At 41.7% G+C, this 20,631-nt stretch overlaps 1 protein-coding gene across 13 annotated transcripts in view; it reads right to left on the bottom strand.

Annotated features, from left to right (window-relative positions):
• Nucleotides 1–20,631, bottom strand: part of celf2 (cugbp, Elav-like family member 2) — a 181,722-nt gene that overhangs the window by 54,622 nt on the left and 106,469 nt on the right. For all 13 annotated transcript variants that reach the window (XM_063905342.1, XM_063905331.1, XM_063905332.1 and 10 more), the window contains one exon: nucleotides 10,130–10,212. In XM_063905342.1, coding sequence (XP_063761412.1) covers nucleotides 10,130–10,212 — 83 coding nt within the window. The remainder of the gene's footprint in view (nucleotides 1–10,129; nucleotides 10,213–20,631) is intronic.

The following is a 20,631-nucleotide window of genomic DNA, read 5'->3' as shown; positions in this document are numbered from 1 at the left end:
GAAATGACTAAAATAAAATAATCTCTACAGTATCTGTGATCACTGGCTGGTGTTGGAAAGTGCTTAGAAGACCATACAAACAAGAAAGGCCGTATATAAAAGCAAAACATTGACTTTTATTTACCTTTAGCCACTGGTTGTCACGCAGGGATTATCGCTTCATTTCTCACAGTGCTCTCTATTAATATGAAAATATTGGGTAATTGAGCTTTAATTTGTGCGCGAGCATGACAAGTTAAAATTGTCACCATGCAAGAAGAGCTTATCGAATCACCAGAGGATATTTATATCAGTTAAAAACCAGACGAATGGAAGCACGAGGTCCACATTACACCAGAGGGATCAGAGGATGGATTTTACGAGCTTCCAGTTACAGGACAGTCTCTTCAGTTCCTTTCGGAGGCGGAGTGTCTATGCAGGACCAGCTGTCACCCGCTAAACACCCTCTTTCCCTTTCAATGTTGTTTATATTTTTGTCCCTATCACATACAGAGTCTCCGAGCAACCTATCCTGGCGATATGTGCTAACCCTCCCCATTAAACACCCCCCCCCCCGGTGCATCGAGTGCAGGAAACTCTACACTTCCTAAATGTTAACTGCAGCTCCGGGGTTAACGTGATCCCCGTTGCCACCTCATGCCCGCCGACGTCTTCTAGAAGTGTCCCCATGCTTTAAAGTTCAGAGGTCGGTGTCTCCTGGAGCCACAGGACTAACTTGAGGCTCACGCTGGGAATAGGATGAGTGTGTAAGGATAGTATGTGTGTGTGTGTGTGTGTGTGTGTGTGTGTGTGTGTGAGCGCGCCCTTTGCCAGCACCTTCAAAGCAACGGCCAACTTCACATGACAGGAGTGTGTGCCAGAAACCAGAGAGAGCACATACTGTATGGCACCGAACACCAGCGTCTCTCTCTCTGTCTGGGTCTCTGACACACACACACACACACACACACACACACACACACACACACACACACACACACACACACACACACACACACACACACACACACACACACACACACACACACACACACACACACACACACACACACACACACACACACACACACACACACACACACACACACTCTTTCTCCGCCCTCCCCTCTGAAGGTGTGACGGTGAGCTGCTGGGTCAAAGTCAGGCAGATGGCCCTCGCAGTCGGGATTCAATATCAGTGACCGGGACCATACGACCCACCACACACCAACACACACACAGTTGCAAAGGCGCCACATTACACACATGACCTCTAGACAGTGAGCCTCAGGAAAACACTAAAAACATGCCTCACCTGTATTTACCTGTACCTGTATTTTCCACCTTGTTATAGCTATGATTTCCATATTTATCCTTCTTTATCTCATTGTATTACCGCCAGAAATGTTCTGCTTTAAATTTGCCGTGTGGGTTTTGCTGAAATCTTCATGAAACTCGGTGAAAGGGTGAAGAATGGATGGTACTAATGACTGTACTAATATGGTGCTTTAGCCAGTCTTCACGACGCCTTCTTACTACATGTCATCTTCATCCATTCACACCTCATTCATGCAGAGGAGTACCACTTGCTCCGGGAAGCTAATATTCATACACATTCACACACCGTTGGCCATGGGGAACAACTATCTTGCCCAGGGATACATCGACATGTTGACTGCATGGTGGAAGCCACAACTTTCTGGTTGAAACACAACACACTCCCTCGCAGCCACAGTCGCCCTGGATGAAGAAGGAACCCACTATTCGTAAGCAAATCTGAATAACAATGCTATACTAAGTTACTGTATGTGTACTGGTGGTGGTTTCTGTTCTATACTGTATGTTTCCTTGAGGGTGGCTTCAAAGACGCCATTCCATTCACTTATGAGGATATATCAGGTCTTTGTGATGCAGGTTAAGTGTTTACATGGTAAATAAACAGACCATAAAGTCATTCAAAGTGAGCCAAACTTCCAGAAGGCAAACCAAATGTGTTTGGTTTCCAGTTAGGTGGTGGTTTTTCTTATTGATTAGGGATCAGGAAACATGCAATTAACCTTCTCAAACACCTTCCTTCAACTTCCTATAAAGATGACGTGAGTGGCCTGAAGTCTGGCACACCTGGTGTTTAAGAAAAAACAGCAAACATGCCTCTTATACTTCTATCAGTAAAACTCCTGGTTTGAAGTGCCTGGTTTCCTATGATGTATTCTTGAATGTACATCAAAAAGAAAAAGTAACAGTAAAATACAGGCTGTCCACACACTTGACACATTACAAACTCAACACATCACTGACAAACACCTCCATACAGATAAAGAGTGACTTTAATTCTCACTCTCCTTTCAGCAAACAAACCACTTTAAATCAAATTGTCCTTTACAATATCCCCTGTCTTAGCAGTGCTTAGCGCGCAGTTAGCCTACATTATCCCCACTTCATTTAGCTCGGTAAACAATTAACCCAGCGCGTGTGTGTGTGCGCTGGATGATTGAGGGATTTGGCATTAGCTATGCTACGTGGCGTCTCCACACTAACTACTCTAAGTGTTTAACATAGTTAGCCACCGTCCCTCTTCTCCCTGCTGAATCAATATGCTTAAACGCTGCTACAAACTCTGAGAGAAAAGAGGGGTTAGGGAAGTTTAATTGAAACAAGCTATTAATATTTCCTTCCTTAAATAAAGAACAGACACCGTCGTGTCGATGAGGGTTGCCTTCCTTCAGCCCTGTTTGCGATAGCATTTGGGTTCCACTACAGCAATTACAGCCTTTAATTGAATTGATTTTGATAATGAGCCCCCTGTAATGACACCGCTGTGGGAACGGTTGTGCGTACGATGTGTGTGGCGTTGGAAAAAATTGATTGTTTTTAGGGACTTGAACGATCGGTGTGCAGGACTTAAAGATGAAAAATTTAAAGCACTGGAGTATGTGTGTGTACTGTGTGTGTGTGTGTGTGTGTGTGTGTGTTTGTGTGTGTGTGTTGGTCAGCTGTCTGCCTTTTCATAACCCACTTGTTTGAGGTCTAACCTTTCAGCTTGTTGCATAATATCCTCCAGGCTATAACACATGAATGTTTGATGACACATGGCTTAGTACATGATAGATTTAATATCCTACACTGCTGTATTTCCGCTGTTTCGGGCTTCGCACCACCCACAAGTATTTCCCAGCTCCTCTGGCGGTTACGGCGGTCAGATTTTACGAGAGCTTGTCTGCGGAAACTTAAAGCGGCTGCAGAGTGAATCAGTCAGTAGCAGTTACCTCGTCTCTTTTTTCCTGCCAGTCTGCTGCTTAAGTGCGGTGTGGAGAGCTATTGTGATAGAGCAGCGATATGTGTAATAGGCTCACATCTGAACAAACAACACACATGGACTGACAGGCTGTGGTCATGAAGCTTTCGTCCCCTGGCTGCACTGCTATCAAGCACTCTGCCGAAAACACACACTTGTGCACCCTTGAGGGGAAGCCCAGGTATCAGTTAGCTGATAAATGGGGCTGCTGCTGCCCTTTTATTTGTCTTGCTTGAGCTGTTGTGATGATGGATTTGTTTTGATTATATTCAGAAAGTGTTATTGAATTGTGAAATACTGTTTGGATCGGATACCACTCGCACTTATCAGGTATATGCTGACATAATCTGGTGGTCTAAATGCAGTTTGAGAAGCTTTTATGCCAGAATAAAAACAGCCATTTCTTTGCAGAAAACATCTTTATCTTCAGAAATAAAAAGCAGGATCTACACACCATATGGGTCTATGAAACTCAACATAATACACAGTTCATTTCAAGACATAAAGAGCAAGCTGGGAGGACATTTGGGGATTTAAGACACTATATCAGAGGACAAAAGAGTATCGTATGACACTGTTAATGCTTTATTATCAAGAAAAAAAAAACAAGTACACCTAATAGGTATTTTGTTTTCTTACTGAACATATTGTGTGAAAAAATCGATTGCACACAAAATATCTGATGGTTTTTGTGATCTTTCCATAAATCACACTATCATTTGTATACAAATTCTACTTGGCAAGGAGGATTACTGTCCATCAGCAAAAATATCTAGTTTCTTGTGTACAGATAATGTTTTAAAAGTAGTTTTTTTGCAAGTTGTGGATCAAATGTTCTTAGATAAAGCATTGACTTTCAAATATGAATGTCACAAGTGAAATAAAAAGGAATCATTAGACTTACAGTACACACTACAAAGAGCCACAGTGCGTAAGTAATACTCTCAAGTGTGCTCACTAGTTCCCTTCAAAGGCGGGAACAGTCACACTCTTCAGACCACAGGGGCTTTTGCATGAAAGAAAACGATTTCTCACATCATTGAAAATGATAATACACATTATAGCTTACAGTCAGTGCTTCAGTCTGTAGCGTTGTCCACTAACTTGAAATAATAAATGACCGATTAAATGACTTATGTCTTTGGATTATAAATTGCTGCTTTTAAACCCTAACCTTGCTTTGATGAGCGGCCCTTTCATGTGCCTCTGGTTGCACGAGCACACACAACCTTGCGCCTTGTATTCTGGCAGCGGAGCATCACTAATTATCTCACCAGCAGAAAGGTAAGGGAGGTGGGGACGTGTGTGTGTGTGTGTGTGTGGTCTCAGTGCGACAGTAGCTTTTAATGAGCCCCACGCTTCTTATCAAGCTTGGCGCTCGACAAACGCTCTGATCCGCCCACATTGAGGATGGGGCTCGACTGATCACGTCTGAAACCTCCGACACAATCCACGTCCCCCCCAGCCACCCCATGCCATCCACACACCCCTAGAAAAACCCTGATCACCCTCCCTTTCCCACAGCCTTACAGTCAGAAAGAAATATCCTTGAGAGAAACTGTGAATCAAAGAGCTTTTCATCCCTCCTCACAAAGAGAAAGAGAGAGATGGAGAGGGAGAAGATGGAAAGAGAGATTCAGCAGGACAAAAGAGAGAGAGAGAGAGGGTGAGGATGCAGGGAGGGCAAGAGGTAGAGAGAGTGAGAAAAGAAAGAAAACGCCGATAAAAGAGTGAACTTCTCCAGGCTGGAGGGCACTCCAGAGGACACGTCCTAGATTAGCTCGCACTCCTCCCTTCATCCTTCCATCTCCTCCATCCCCTCCACCCTACACCCAGCTTCAGACGGAGAACAGCGGCCTCGGGGCCCTCTTGGCGGGCGTTGGGTGTGTGTGTGTGTGGGGGGGGGAGAGAAAGTGGAGAGACACCGGGCATTTAGACATCTGTCAGCCACTAATGAAAGAGTTCAATTTAGTGGAAAATCTCAAACAACCTTGTCTGACAGGCTGGCTGACAGGCTTTAACTCGCCGTGTGTTATGTTGTTGGTGTATGTGTGTGTATCTCAGCGTGTGCGTTGTGTCTCGAGTGGATCATGGGGGGAAACAAGAAAGAAAAAGGGGGTGAAAAAGAAAAAATGGAAAGTAATAAACTCAGAATGTGCCGGGGCATATGCTTGTGTGCACATAAAAGTGTGTGTGTGTGTGTGTTATAAAGCCATGCAGGGGTGTTGATCAGCTCATGCAGCAGGGGTTGGGTCTTATTGCTTTAAATCGCTCCGGGGGTACAAGCCATGTTTTTCGCCGATAGATGGGTTATAGTTTGGTTTGTGTGTGTGTGTGTGTGTGTGTGTGTGTGTGTGTGTGTGTGTGTGTGTGTGTAGACCTCACTAGTGCTATTAGAGTTGGAGAGATGAACACACAGCTCTCCAGGCAACACACAGAGACACACACACTTAGTTTCCGACCCCCCCGGAGCTTCATTAGCAGGTCATTAGAAACAACTTCAGTGAAAGCTGTTTTCTTTGCTTCACTGAAAACACACCATGTCATACCGATTAATTCAGTGTTTTTGTTACTGAAAATATTATTTCAAATGCAAAAAATAGAACTCTAAAAGTCGTTATTTTCTTTAACAAACAACACCATAATGCTTGGCCCATGACTTGGTGTAGGATTACTGAACTTCAGCAGGTTCTTTTTAGAAAGATTTAACGATGGATGCATCACAGGTGGGAAGTACATTTACTCAAGTTATGTACCTAACTACAATTTTGAGATTCTTGTACTTTACTTGAGTATTTCGATTTGATGCTACGTTGTGCTTCTACCCCACTACAATTCAGAAGTAAATTGTGTACTTTTAATCCACTACAATTATTTAATACCTTTAGTTACTTTACAGATTTGGATTAGTGACTTTAGTTTCACCTGGAGTAAATTTAAAGCTGCCCTGCAGTATACAAAGTCATTAAAACTAAAAGCACCTTTACTAGCTTTGACAACACTTTAATGCATCAACAATTATAATCCACCTATACCTTCACTCTGGTACTTATACTTCTACTTAAAGACAAGAGGGATCTTATAATTAAAATATTTTACCTTCCCTGCCTACCTGCCCTGGCTTACAAATTAGTTTATATAGAAGTAATGATTGCGTTTTAACCCTGATCGACTTCAATGTTCTTTTTGCGTCAATCATAACAAGATGACTTTTCAGTAATTTAAATTAGTGACAGTCTAAATGTGTTTTAATAAAAGAGACACAACAACTTTAAGAGTAATGGGGCCACAAAAAAAAGAATGTAGGCTTTTAAACATTTTTTATCTGCAACATAAAAAAAAGAAGCCTTAGCAATGCATCATCCAGTCCCTCCTCTGCCTATATATTTTGACAACTTTACTCTATCAATGAAGTATAAAACGCGTGTGTTTTATTGGCATGAATATGCACTTTCTGCATGCATTACAGCACATATGCATATGTTTGGTAAAAAGGCGCTGTCAGCTGGCTGATAAAACTTCAGCAGAGACAGCTGGAGAGAGATGGAGAGAGATGTGAAAAGGCGGAGCAGCAGCAGGACATAATGTCTAGTGCTGATTCCTTTCTGCGTGTCACCCTGTGAGAAAAACCTGAATCCCAATCCTTCACTTTCGTCAGCACCGTACAGGGACAGATTTATCACATTAACCACAGTCCGTTTCCCTTAATGCCCTCCTAAAAAGATGGCAGCCGCTCAAATGTCCCTGCCCTAAACCAACATGGCTGCCGGCTGGTGCTATGCCCTGTATTTCCCCAATTTGGCCCCAGTCCAGCTTTCCACTCTGATTGTATGCCCCTCTTTAGGTTTGGGAGGAGAGATACAGCGAGGGAGGGGAAGGGTGCCAACACAAACATTGTTCTGCTGGCTCTTTACAAGCCAGGAGAGTGGGGAAGTTAATAAGCAGGTATTGGTTTTTAACTGCGGCCCGTTTATTGCTTTGCCCTGGAGCGTGCTGGAGTGCTTTATTCATCTTTTTCCTGTCCATCTGCCCATCATTCCCGTTCCATTCTCCCTCTCCCTTTTGTCTTAAAATTAATTCACTATCTTCATAAAACTCGTTTTCCCTTTCCTTTATTTTAAGCTGATGTGGATTAAAACTAAAATGATGTATAACCTTCTGCAGATGACTGAATGATGTGTCATTATGCCACTATTGATTCAGTGTTTTGCTAGTGTACTGTATTTATTGCTCCTCCTCAGTGCCTGGATATATCCGTCTATCAATACGGCATGCTTATTAAAAATCCGATGTCAGTGTAGTCCGGTTCCCACATGATGAATTGGATGAAGGGTTTAATAAAGTACATATTGTGCTGTTGATCAATGTCGTCCGGGTTTTAATGGACAGTTTAAATTTTCTCTGCTCTCACAAGTTTTTCAGCACTACCAAGAATAAAAGGGAGTTTATTGGACACGAAACACTGAAGTACTCCAACGTATAAAGCATTTAATCTCAAAGCTGAGACTTGAGGTTATTTAATTTGATGTTTAAACCTTTTATATCATGGTTTTCAGCAGGTACATGTATATTGGAACAAGCTTGGGTGTTGCCTTTCAGGATACACACAGACCTGAGAGGGAGCTGGGAAGTACTTAGTGGTGGCAGACTTGATTCAATTTGAAAAATAATTTAATTTAATTAAAGTTGTTGAAGGTTAAGGAACCCTTTGACTTTTATCTGTCCCACACTGCTGAAACAAAACTAACAGCCTTGCAAGCAACTGCAATCCAAATGAAAGAATTTGCAACGGAGGATTTTCAGACAAAATAAATTGTCCTTGAATGATCTCGACTGTCATTGTCTTTCCATTGTTTTCCTTGAATCCCTCCTATTTTGTGAAATGTTTTGGACCAATTGCAGCACTAAGGTTGCACAATGTTTTGAAATTTGATCAAAATCGCAATATGGAGAAAGGCATTACTTAAATACCATGACGCACAGTATTTGTTAAAGACTAAGTATGTGTTCAAATATCATTGTGACTGAACTATTGTGGAGCTGCAGATATATCCTGGCCTACAAATCATTTTCTAATTGACAAAATATATTTGTTTGGTACAGATCATCTTTAATGTGTTTTTCATATATAATGAGAGTAATGATTCAGACATGATCATTCCCTCCGATATCGTGAAACACATCGCAATGTCAGTCAAATCAATCTATTCCCTATGTAGTACTCTCTTTTGTTCCTTGACAATCAAAATGTGTTAGTACCAGACAAAGAAAAAACCCACACAAATGAACCAGATAGAGATGCCGCAGGAGAGAAACTAGTGAGGAGGAGGGATGACCAGACGGAGCAGAGGGAGGAAGGTTTTTATGGTGTAGACGAAGGCGATTTCATGTTCCTATAATCCTGAAAGTGCGGCAGTATGTGTCTTCCCCAGGGCCGTTTCACACCTCCAACAAGGGATAAGTGACTAACTCTCACAGCACAGGAACACAAACCACATTCTTCTTCCACCAGCAATTAACACGGCGACTCTGTGCAAAACAACAAGTTTGAACTCGGAATCAGGAACCGGAGCACAAATCCTGTGCACGGCTCTTTTGGGATTCACAGTATCCACCCTGTCCTGCCCAGGAGGGCTATCCGCTGATCCAACAGACAAAACCAAGGCGCTCAACTGATGAGATTCCAGTTAGCCGGCGCAGCCAAGAGGAGAGGCGGGGAAGCAGCCAATAGCCATAGCAGAGGGGATCTAAGGGGCCTCTAAATATCCACCGAGGGCTAAGAGAGAGAAAGCACGCGCAAACACTTCCTATATTGCTCTCCTGGGCAACAATAGAGGAGCAGACATCATGAAAGAAAGGCAATACCACAGCATCAACACCTGGCTTTTGAGAAAAGCTCATGTGCACGTTTCCAGATTAGCTGAAGATGCAAGCGCACACAAAAACACAATTCTTAGAGTGTTTATTAAATCTAATTGTGCTTTACAGCAGTGTCTGAATGATACAATTTGAAATTGTCTGGTGCTAATTCAGGTCCTATAACAGCTGATATCATGCACTCTTCACAGTTATACATTAAGACACTTACAATGTACTTAGTGCAATCAATTGTAAACCAAATCAGGTTGGGATGAGTGGGTGGTTCCAAAAAACTGCATTTGTAGGAGGGAATAAAATGAGGAATACATTTTCTAAAGTAATTATTGTAAGGATCTGTCTCCAAAAGAAATGCTTTTCAGAGATTCGTCCTCAATCCTACCCCACCTGTGAAATTACAAAGAGCTACTTGGTTTCATGAATTAACAGCGGAAATGTGCTGCAAAAAATGGGACAAGTTGTAGTCATGATGTACAATATATGGACCCTAAGACTGAAGCAGCCACATTAATATTTGAAATTATTTGCGCTTCGTGAAAAATTGACTAAGAACAGACAAAATGATTGAGTGTTTTCACTTAAGGCTCAGTTTTATTATACAAGCAAGCCGTGACACTGGAAGAGTGAGCTAACACGACAATATCAGGACCCTTAAGTGAATTAGCTAAAATGAATTCATCCATCCTTCATCTTAAACAATCCTTAACATTGACTCTTCAAAAATCTACTAAAGTGTTCGAAAATTGTTTGACAAACTGACCTGCCGTCAGTAGCGCACCTGCTCACACTTGTATTCACATAGTCCCTCAAACGCTTGCAAATGCATTGCAAGACACTGATGCTCATACCGGTGTATTCTTACACACGAACGCACAAACACACGCAGGTTGTGCAGGGGCGGGGCCGCCTCAGGGTGCTGCTGTAAGGGTGTGATTAGAGGGAAAAGTCGGCAGAGGAGAATCCAGGACAAACACTCACCCCTGTTAAGGTCTTTATGTTATGCAGTGCATTCTGGGCTTCAAGGGCAGCTTTCCTTGTGTAAAACGTGACAAAACAGCAGCCTGGGGAGAGAGAGAGAGAGAAAAAAAAGAGAGAGAAGGGGGGTGAGCATAAGGAGCAACAAAGAGCATTTTCTCTATTCATCTGCTTGGCATCACCTGTCGACACTGGCAGACGCTGAGTGAATGTTAAGGGCGACACATCCTGGCGGAGAGGGAGGGAGAGAGCTTTTGGATTTGTTTCAGCGCTGATGACTTGAGCCTCGAGGAAGTGTGCGCACAGAGCGACACACACGAACAATACGAATACACGGATGAAGAGGAAGTGCTGCTTCTTCATTAATCCTCCAGTAATCTGTGAACAGTGGCGTACCCGCTCATTCACTGAAGAAAGTATTTACTCACTCATTTAGACTCTCTCATCTACTAACTAGTTCACACCCACAAGGGCTACTCAGTTCTTGCTAATTCAAAGACTTGCTTCTAAGTAACTCTCACTGATGGAATTAAATGCAGGTAAAAAGACCTGAGGACCTCTTGCTTTAAACGTCAAGGTCAAATAAGATAGTTGTGACTTACTTTTGTTTATATAAATGTATTACATGGGTAGGAAAGTCAGTCTGTAAAAAAAAAAAACCCAACATTTTCTTTAAAATGTAACCTTGCTTGTGAACCAGAAAATTACCAAGCAAAAGCTGACTAAATTGCTTACTCACTCACACACAGCAGGCTACATTGCACACACACACACACACACACACACACACACACACACACACACACACACACACACACACACACACACACACACACACACACACACACACACACACACACACACACACACACACACACACACACACACACACACACACACATTGAAGAAATAAGAAAGGGAAAGAGAGAGACGGATTTGCCTTCTTTAATCTGTGTGTAATCCCTGCAGAGTGGGGCTGAAACTCCGCGGCTGCGGGTCATTCTGGGTCAGCATGCAAACCTGCACAGTCAGGCAAAAACCAGCGGGGGGGATATTTAGGCCAGACACAGAGGTGTGATTTTTCTATTTCCCCTCACATAAAAAGCAGCAGTGGGAAACATTGTAAAAGTCACAGTGTGGACTCTGTATTTATGTCCTCTTGACACTTTTGACATTTTTTTTTTCTAACAGCCAGAGGGGAATCCTAACAAAGGACTGCAGAGGAAGGATGAGGTTGGAGCCAAGTATAAAATATTGAGGATTCACTGGAAGAACAAATAGGAATCCCCGACATTCACGATGCATCATCAGGAACAATGGAAAGCTGTGTTTTAAGTGATGGCCTGACCTTAAGCAATGCATCTATCTCAGACTGTAAGGCTGCCTCATTCTGCAGAGGCGCCGAATGTGAAAAAAGAGTCTTACTAACATTAGTCTCTGTTGGCCAATACCAATTTATATCAGCCCATAAACGTTTTTTAACATATACACATAATGTGTAATGATAAAGTCCCTTGAATTGAGTTACACATTGATGTGACTAAGGCACTTAATGTAAAAATCCTGACATGCTTTAACTGAAATAAACATGGGCTCTTCCTGCCATACAGGTAAGGCAGAACTGGAAAGTCTTCAACCTACCTGTAAACGTGTAAACTCAGAAGAAACCCAATAGCCACAACTTTGTGAACATGCAACTAGAAGGCAACATAAGTAGGGTATATTTGCCTGTATTTTCTTTTCAGAACATACTATGATATAGTAAAACATGTTTTACATGCACACTGATGTCAGAATGTTTCCAAAGTCGGTTGCAGCAAAGTTGCACGAAAGTTAATTGGAAAATGGTACACAATGCCACAAAATAATGTGGGAACACAATGGAAATCTACAATAATTACTCTGATTTGAAGAAGTTAAGCATTATTCACCTGCAACACATTGCTCTTAACGAACACGATCAATGTTCGTTAACCTGGTGAGCAAGGTTAATCTACAGGTGATCCACAGGAAGATAAGCAGGTACATTTGTTATGCACCTCCTGCCTCCAACTCCATTTGGGTAAGGTATTTATTTATCCAGAAATGAGCCAAGTGCGCCATTCTTTTCGCTTTGTTTTCCTCGACATTGTATTCATGGGACAAATCAGCACAGTGTGAATGAGGCGTACTGGCGTTGGTTTTGCTGCCCACATCGCAGACATCGGCCCTCTGACACTCGCCCTGCAGTGCATCTTAGTGAAATCCAACAGTGAGCATCTGGTGCGGATTTGGCATCCTGAATCCCAGTGTCCCTTTGATGGGGCTGGGGGCGTAATGGATCTGAATTCCTGGGGTGTCCTCTGGGTGCCACGGCTGTTGAAGAGTTGGCCCTTCGCCTAGCGTCAGCAACGTGATTGGAGTTGTGATGCAGAAGCTGCAGTGCCTGTGTATTAGCGGGATAACTCCCAGCTTAGTGTTTTTCCTCTATGACCCCCAGCGTGAAAGGCAGGGTGTCACTTCACTAAACCCTAAGCCCCCCACTTCTGCTATCAGTATTAATTTACCAAGCAAGACTTTCACACCAGCTTCTACTAGTTAAAGGCAAGGAGATAAGAGGGGAAATAAGTCACGACTGGCTGACTATCACTGCGTGAATGTGTATACAATTTATTCCATGTAGGTCACCAAACTAATAGGGCTTCTACACTCAAAATTAAAATGTGGGCTTCCAAATAGTGTAGCTCTCTGGCAGCTCTGCTTCACTTTTGCTCTCCGTAATGATGATTGGGACTGGACTCACTAAAGATAAGGCTGAGTAACTGAGGCACGGAAATCCTTAGATCTTAAAATCAAGTAAAAAGTTAAAGTGATACTCAAAAAGTATTTAGAGCTCATGGTGTGGAAGGGTCTCTTTCTGCAAATTATTAAAATCAATTTCAATAAAAATGGTCAAAACAAAAATCCGAAACGTTACCATTATGTTCACACTAGAATAGATTATTAGATAAACTATTTAATCTACAAAAAAAGTGTTAAACATAATCTGAATCATCTTTTGTGATTGAAAGAAACAGAGGTTTTTTTTTATATATTCAAAATTATTGATCTGCAAATTACCAATGCACTCCAGCTGTCACATTAATTAAATAGAAAATAGTGCAAAGTTTCCTCCTTTTTGGATATTGTAGAAAAAACTAAATTCTGGAAACTAGATTTTACATCTGGCTAGGTTTTGTTAAGTCTACAGGAACTAATAGTTGCTCCCTTTTCTGGGTTCAGTCCAAATGGAAGCAGTACTAAACTGTCAGCATTAATGCCAAAATGTTGTGCAAAATCTCTACTACCTTTTTACTGTTGTATTATCTGCATAGAAATACAACTTCCCACCTGCCACCTAATATGCTGTCTGCACCCATTTAAGCAGCTTTACCTACATAAACAAGTAGCCCGGCTGAATGGAGCACAGTTAGTAACGACCATACTGTAAAACTGCAAGCTGTTACTTCCTAACAGGTGAAAATAAACTGGGAATAGAGTGACAAAGCTGTCAGAAAACTGAGTAAGTGAAGTGAGACCATGTGTGTGTTTAAGGCCCACTGCTATTGCAAAATATTCCACTCTATTGGAGGGATTCATAATTTGTTATGAAAAATATATCAAAATGATCATGGGGGTGATGTTTTAAGAAGATCATTGCGAAACAAATACATTTTCTTCTGTCATTAGAATGTGTTTTGCAGGCCGGGATGTCTTCACAATACTTCAAACATTGAGAATGGTATTTAAAACTTAGCCTTTAGCAAATATTGTGCTTGCTGCGGTTCGAATATTGGACTTGCTTGTTTATTGCAATTTCAGTAACATTTCCATAAATTATGCAGGCCTAAACACATACTTAAAGTGGGTCTTTTGTCAATGCCAAATGAAGAATAGTAAAGGGCCTCAGTATGTTACATTATAATTCAAATTGAAACTGTGTTCAAGCTTTGGCCCCTTGTGTGCGATTAGCATTTTGAATAGTTCTATATTAGTCTTAGCTCCTATCTGCGCCCTGTGAATTATGATTCTAATGGCATTTTTGCCATATCTGTTCGTGGGAGGATTAGCTTTCAGTGTTAGCATTAGCTATCCTGACCAGTGAATAATGTACAGGGGAAGGTTTGCTGTTAGCGCCGCGTTCACTGCTGTGTGTTGTGATTCCCGCGGCGTAGCCAGGCCTGGGAGCCATGCGCCGTGTGACGGATCGTCCCAGGTGGTGGGCTGTCAAGACGAGGATCAAAGAGCAGTGGAGTGGACCTCACACACACACACACACACACACACACACACACACACACACACACACACACACACACACACACACACACACACACACACACACACACACACACACACACACACACACACACACACACACACACACACACACACACACACACACACACACACACACACACACACACACACACACACACACACACACACACTTTCCCTTAGGTGTTCCAGTTCCACCTGTTTAAGAGTCAGCACACTTGCAGCTCACACACACTGCAAGCCAATAAGAGCTTGCATATTATTTTAAGTCTGTGTCAGCGTGTTTGCTTTTATATTTACAGAGATATGTACGACAACCTTGAACACGCAGATAAAAAAGGTTGTGCAGACTGCCATGAATAAGCTTTTCCATCAATTTGTGTGAATGTGTCTCTTTTTTTGTCGCAGCAAACATTTACCTGAAGGCCGAGAGGGTTCAGAAGTGGGAGATACACTGAGCTTGTGCTGTTGAGGAGGGACACTCAAAAACACACAAACTCGAAGTGAAGAGGAGAAAAATCTATCAAGACGCTGATGTTTGTGTGTGTAACAGGAAGAGTATAGGAGGGAGAGGACGTGGGAAAGAAGGGGAGAGTGTTTGCGATACTAAAAGGACGAGAGAAGAGGGAGTTGTGAGGGGAATAAAGAGCAGAGGAGGGAGATGCCGGTTCATAAATGCTTCATGGTGACTGAAGTGGGGCCCTTTGACCGAGACATACCCATGGCACTCGCCTCTGTCAACACATCTTCCATCTCCAACAACACGTCAACCCCCGGGACTCAGCATATGAGCTGAGGGGCAATCCGCTGTGTTGAGGAGGTGCGCTTACCCTCATGTTTAGGTATTTCAGTTAGATATTGTATTCTTATTTAAAATCAGGCGGCATATTCTCTGATCATTATCATCAGACCGGTGCCTCAGAGGTGGCAACCTGCACTACAGCTTTACTTTCTTTGTTCACTTCATTAGTTAACATTTTTTCCTTGTAATTTTCCATTAAAAATTGAACTTCCATTCGCCCCCTGCCAGAGAACAGGTGCACGGGTCATCTTAGCTTAAGCAACTAATCTGTTTAAAAGACTTTCATTAGCCTGGGTTTCAGCGCAGAGTCCCATGTTATTCTTTTTCAGAGACATTCTCTGCTTTTAAGGCAAATGTTTAATTGGATTCTTGTGCTTTTTATTTAGCTTTTCTTGTTTTCTTTTGTTGGAGTTTAAGAGGATAAAACCCCATTAGCACTGGAATCTGACAAGAGAATATTAAAATGCAGAAGTGTGTTTTGTTGGCGGCTTTGGAAACACAATTGACCAAATTTGGTTAAAAGCTATGAACAAGGCAGGAATCACCTGAATATAAAGCTTTTACAATTGTCAATGATCTAAAAGAAATACCGGACTGTCATTGAAATATGGCCGGAAAGTGATTCGTTAACAAATTGAAAATCATGTTTTTGGGCAGGTTTTTATCAATTTGTAGATTTCTTCTGTTATATTTAATTAAAAGAACTCTGTCATTCTGTCTGAAATGGTTACCCAAACCAGCTTCTGCACCCTTGTTCCAATTCAAGTTTGTTCTATGACAAATGTTCTCAAAATGTGCTTTTGGCTATTTAAAACAGAGAAATAGTTTCTGTATTAGCTTTTTCTTGATCAAAGTCCAAAAAGTCTCAAAGAATGAACATAATCTTTGTGTTTCGTGCCATATCTTTCTGCTTTTCATTCCTGTAAAGCATCTCTCAAACATTAGGATTTTCCTTGCAGGTCCAGACCTGCAGGTTGTTAGCTGTTATATTCAGTGTTCACATGTTCCAGGTTGAATCAGCACGGATTGAGGAAGGTAGGAAAAAGCCAAGTGTAGGTGGAGGAGAGTGAAAGGAGTAATGCCCTGCAGTCCGGTAGAATAGTTTATTAAAAGGAAGAAAAAGAGAGAAGTGGGGGGGAGTATCAGAGAGTCACCCTTAGCCCTTCCACCCGAGGCTGCCTGGAGCTCTCACACTGACTCCCTCTTTCTACCTCCATCACTCTTCCTTCCCCTCCATACTCCTTCTGACCCCTGGGGTTCCACTTAGTCGCTGACCCACATTAACTACACTGCTGCAATTACTGCTCGCTCAGGCCTCTGGGTGGCATGGGATACATGCTCTCTCAATTCCTTACCCCTCTCCCCCTTTTCCTTTTTCCGCTCTCCATGCAGCTGTAAAATGCCCCTTAAATGTGTTTAATTTATGTGTGTCAAAGAGCCGCTGAGTGACAGCAGCGATGAGGGGGGAAAAAATGACAGAGAACACATTTTGGATTTGACAGCGCTATAAAGAACAGATTGTCAGATGGAAAAATAGCGCGAGGATGAGTGGATGGCTTCAAACAATGCTGCATGTCTGACGGGCATTTGGCGGATGTTCTAATCCTGTCAGCACAGGAATGGCTCCAGCCGAAGCACTTCGCAAATCTATACAATCCACTGGTTACTTTGGTGGAAAAACACCAATGTCACCCCCGCTACCCCTCCAAATCCTCGCTCCCTCGCTGCAGAGAACACTCTTTTCGGAAATCAAAGCCGCTTTCTGGCTGACCCCGAAAGAAAAATTAAAGCTCTGCAACTTCGCTCATAACCAGGCAACTCTGTCTGTCGCTGAGGCATGCAAAAGTGTAAACATAGAGGGAAAGAAAAGACACCCAGAGACGAGAATCCACATGCACAGTCTCCCATTAAAATCCACCTGCAGCAGCTCTCTAATTGGGCCCCGGTAGTCGGCTAAAAGAGCTAACGCCTAGTTAAGGCGATATAATTGGCCGCTCTGCTTTAGGAAAGAATGAAATAAATTAGTCCTCGGTCTCAGGTCAGCTTGGTCTCGACTGAATCCATTAGAGCAGATAATTGTCTTGGACTGCAGAGCGTTTGCTCGGCGTTGCCACAGCGGCGTGAGAGGAAACAGTTGGCTTGCACTTTCAAAGCCGATGTGTGCCATTGGACGGGTGTTGGTCCCAGGCAGCGATATTCTCATCTGAGCAGTGATCGAAAAGCAAATGCTGTAATCAGGTCATGTGTTTATCTCCAGGCCTTTTACCTTCATTGCATTGCTGTGTTTTTCTTCAGCCATCAAGATGACATTTCAGGTTTAAGGAGATTTAAAAACGACTGTTGATGTAAAATGTATTTCCGATCACCTCTGAGGGGCCAGTATTGATTCTACATTTTGTTTTCAAGGCAGCAAAAGTCAGGAACATTTATTGCAGCACTTTAAAGGGGAAATCTTCCATGTTTCTTTGTGTCTATCTTTGCTGTTAAACACTTGCTTCCCCAGAGATCAGCTGTCAATCAAGCAGTGTGGGTGGCAGCGTGTTGTCTCTGTTCTCACATTCTGAAGGTTTGATTTTTCCTGCAGATTGCTCTTTTTTCTTCGTCTTTTCAGCCATGTTGAATCACTTTTTCTGCTGCAGTAACCAGCGGCAAAGGGCAGAAAGTAGATTTGCGATTTGAAGAAATATCTAAATGGGATCCTTCTGACCAATATCATTTCAACTGAAATTGGCCATATTTTCTATAAAACTACATACAATAAGGCCTGTATTTGTGGGAAAATACTCAAGTACAATAATCTCAAAAAATGTACCTAAATACAGATACTGAGTGATGTTCTTTAGCTTCTGCCACTCATGCTTATAGTCTATATTTAAATTAATTAAAATGATACTACTACTACAATTGAAACATGGTATAATACATTAATTAATCGCTTATGTAGACAAAATTTGAGCAAAAAAATTAGAGATTATATTCCTGTCAGTTGAACATTTAACAAAATGTCCCCTTTTAATATGGATAATGATCAGACAATTAATAATCTCTCATTCCTAGTTGTGCCTTGGTGTTATTTGCATGGTTATCAGAGAGTAATTTCAAGTTTTGGCCCTTTAAAATGCTCTATATATATTCCTCCACAAGCTTAATGAGTCTTTTCCAGTCATATTCAATTACAAAGTGGTTCATTTCTCATTTGATTTATCTTGTTATTGTTATATTTTGAAGGATTTCCAGGTCATGTTGTGCACAGACTCACTTATGTCGGATATAGCCTTTTAATGAAGACATTAAACTTATTCCGTGCATGTGTGTGAATTTAAGTGTGTTTGTGTCTCAGCTGCTCATGTGGGCAGGCTGTATCATTAAGATAAATGACATAGCGTGTCCCCTGCCAAAACACACACACACTCACAGGCTGCAACAAACCCGTCATGGCGCTTAAGGTTGTGTTTTAGCAAAAGGACCATTTTCTGTTTACCCCTCTGGCTCTCTTTGTCTCATTCTCTCTTTATCTCTCCCTCCATCTCTATCTCTATCTCTCTTTCAGCACAAAATGGCAAATTGCTCCATTTCTCACTTCGCCCCCCTCCTCCCCTGCTCATCCACTCATCTGGTTATTAACTCCAAACACATTAAACCAACAGTAGTGCCACGATATTCCCCAGACTGTCCTACACACGCACACACACACACACACACACACACACACACACACACACACACACACACACACACACACACACACACACACACACACACACACACACAGGCTGAATGCACACACCTGGGTCAAACTGCAAAATGGATTCTGCGTGACGCACAATAGCAACACATTTTAGTGCTTCAGGGCCAATAACAATAAATGTGGGGAGTTAATAAAGAAAAGTTCTGGCTTCTTGCTAAGATAAACAGGCTGACAGGGACCGTTTCAATTATTTGCAATATGGCTTTTGGAAGCTGATCATATTTTTTAAAGCCAACGATAGTCAGACTTGTGTCTGCTCGAGGAATTGTATCCTTGTCAGGCTGAAGAAGCCTCTCAAACAGCACTTACGACCACGATGTGATGACGATAATAAAACAGCAGGATTACGCTGATCAACAGATATCCACTTTGTGGTTTGACGTGCAAAACTCGACTCCAGCCTGAGCAAGCATTAAGTCCTGGGTTTTATCTTCAATGCCCTGTAATTAATCATTAATTTATTCATAGCTGTCCCACTACAATGTCTGATTGCCATTTCTTAAACAATAGTTTATAACAAACCAGACAGGCTGGTACAATCACATGAAAAGAAAAATGTTTGGTTTCAGCAGGACTGATCAATTGACACGTTTTTTACTTTTTATACTTTGCCAGGTAGCTTTTTAAGTTCACCAAGGGATCAACACAATTGTTAACCTAAAATAATCCATGAAAATGTTTTGTTGATGTGTCATTAATCTATATATTCGAAGTAGCTCTCTGATGAGATAAGATGTACCTTATTGTTCTCAAATTGGGATTTTTTAAAGAGTAGAAATAAACCATTCTAAAATGTAATCATCTCAAAATAGAAATAAAACAGCGTTAGAGAACAGAATATACAAGTGTACTATGAAGATAAAAGTACACTCACTGACAAATAAAACACTATTAAAGGGCCAATTTGATATGAAAATTCATGTGAAAAGACTAAAGTATTAAGTATAAATATCTTAAAAACGTTTCTAAAGACATTACTTGTGTTTTAGTTTTTATTAATATCCACTACCAATGGCATAGAATAAGAAAACCATCAGCATTTTCATTGGTTCCCTGTTAGTTTTGCTTTATATTTGCTACCGGTTTGACAATGAATGCCGCATTTACATCATTGTTCAACAGGAAGTGAAAAGCACTTTTGTTTCCACTGTTAGATTACCAAAAGGTGTTCCCAGAATCCAAAGAATGTTGAGTTCTCTACAGTATTAGGCATTGACCGATGACAGAAAAAACTAAGTACTCTTGGAAAACAAAATGAACATTGTCCTGCGTTGTGTCTGTTTGTGAGGCTCGGATGAAAATGGATTGTGTTGTGTCGGTAGCGCCGATTATAACGAGAAAAAGCTAAAAACGTCCAACTTTAACAATGCTCAGACTTATATCCTCTATTAATGAATGAACTGAATCGCTGTAGATGAATGTTTACCATGTCATGCTGTTTTCGTATTCTTGTTGTTTGTGTTCTTTGTTGGACGAGGAGTCACTTCAGCGACTGCTCGTCAGCTAATGAGGATCCAAACAAAACCCAGAGAAGGAAACAGAGAAGTTGTAAAGGCTTGAAGCTGGGGCCGTGGAACTTTTTCCTCCTCTAACAAACTAATTTAAATCCAAACTGCTGTATCGAGAAAAAAGGAAAAAAAGGCCGCTGGGTCACCACTG

The sequence above is a fragment of the Eleginops maclovinus genome, chromosome 17 (genome assembly GCF_036324505.1).
Source record: "Eleginops maclovinus isolate JMC-PN-2008 ecotype Puerto Natales chromosome 17, JC_Emac_rtc_rv5, whole genome shotgun sequence".
Classification (NCBI taxonomy): domain Eukaryota; kingdom Metazoa; phylum Chordata; class Actinopteri; order Perciformes; family Eleginopidae; genus Eleginops; species Eleginops maclovinus.
This window is presented reverse-complemented; position numbering and strand designations above follow the sequence as displayed.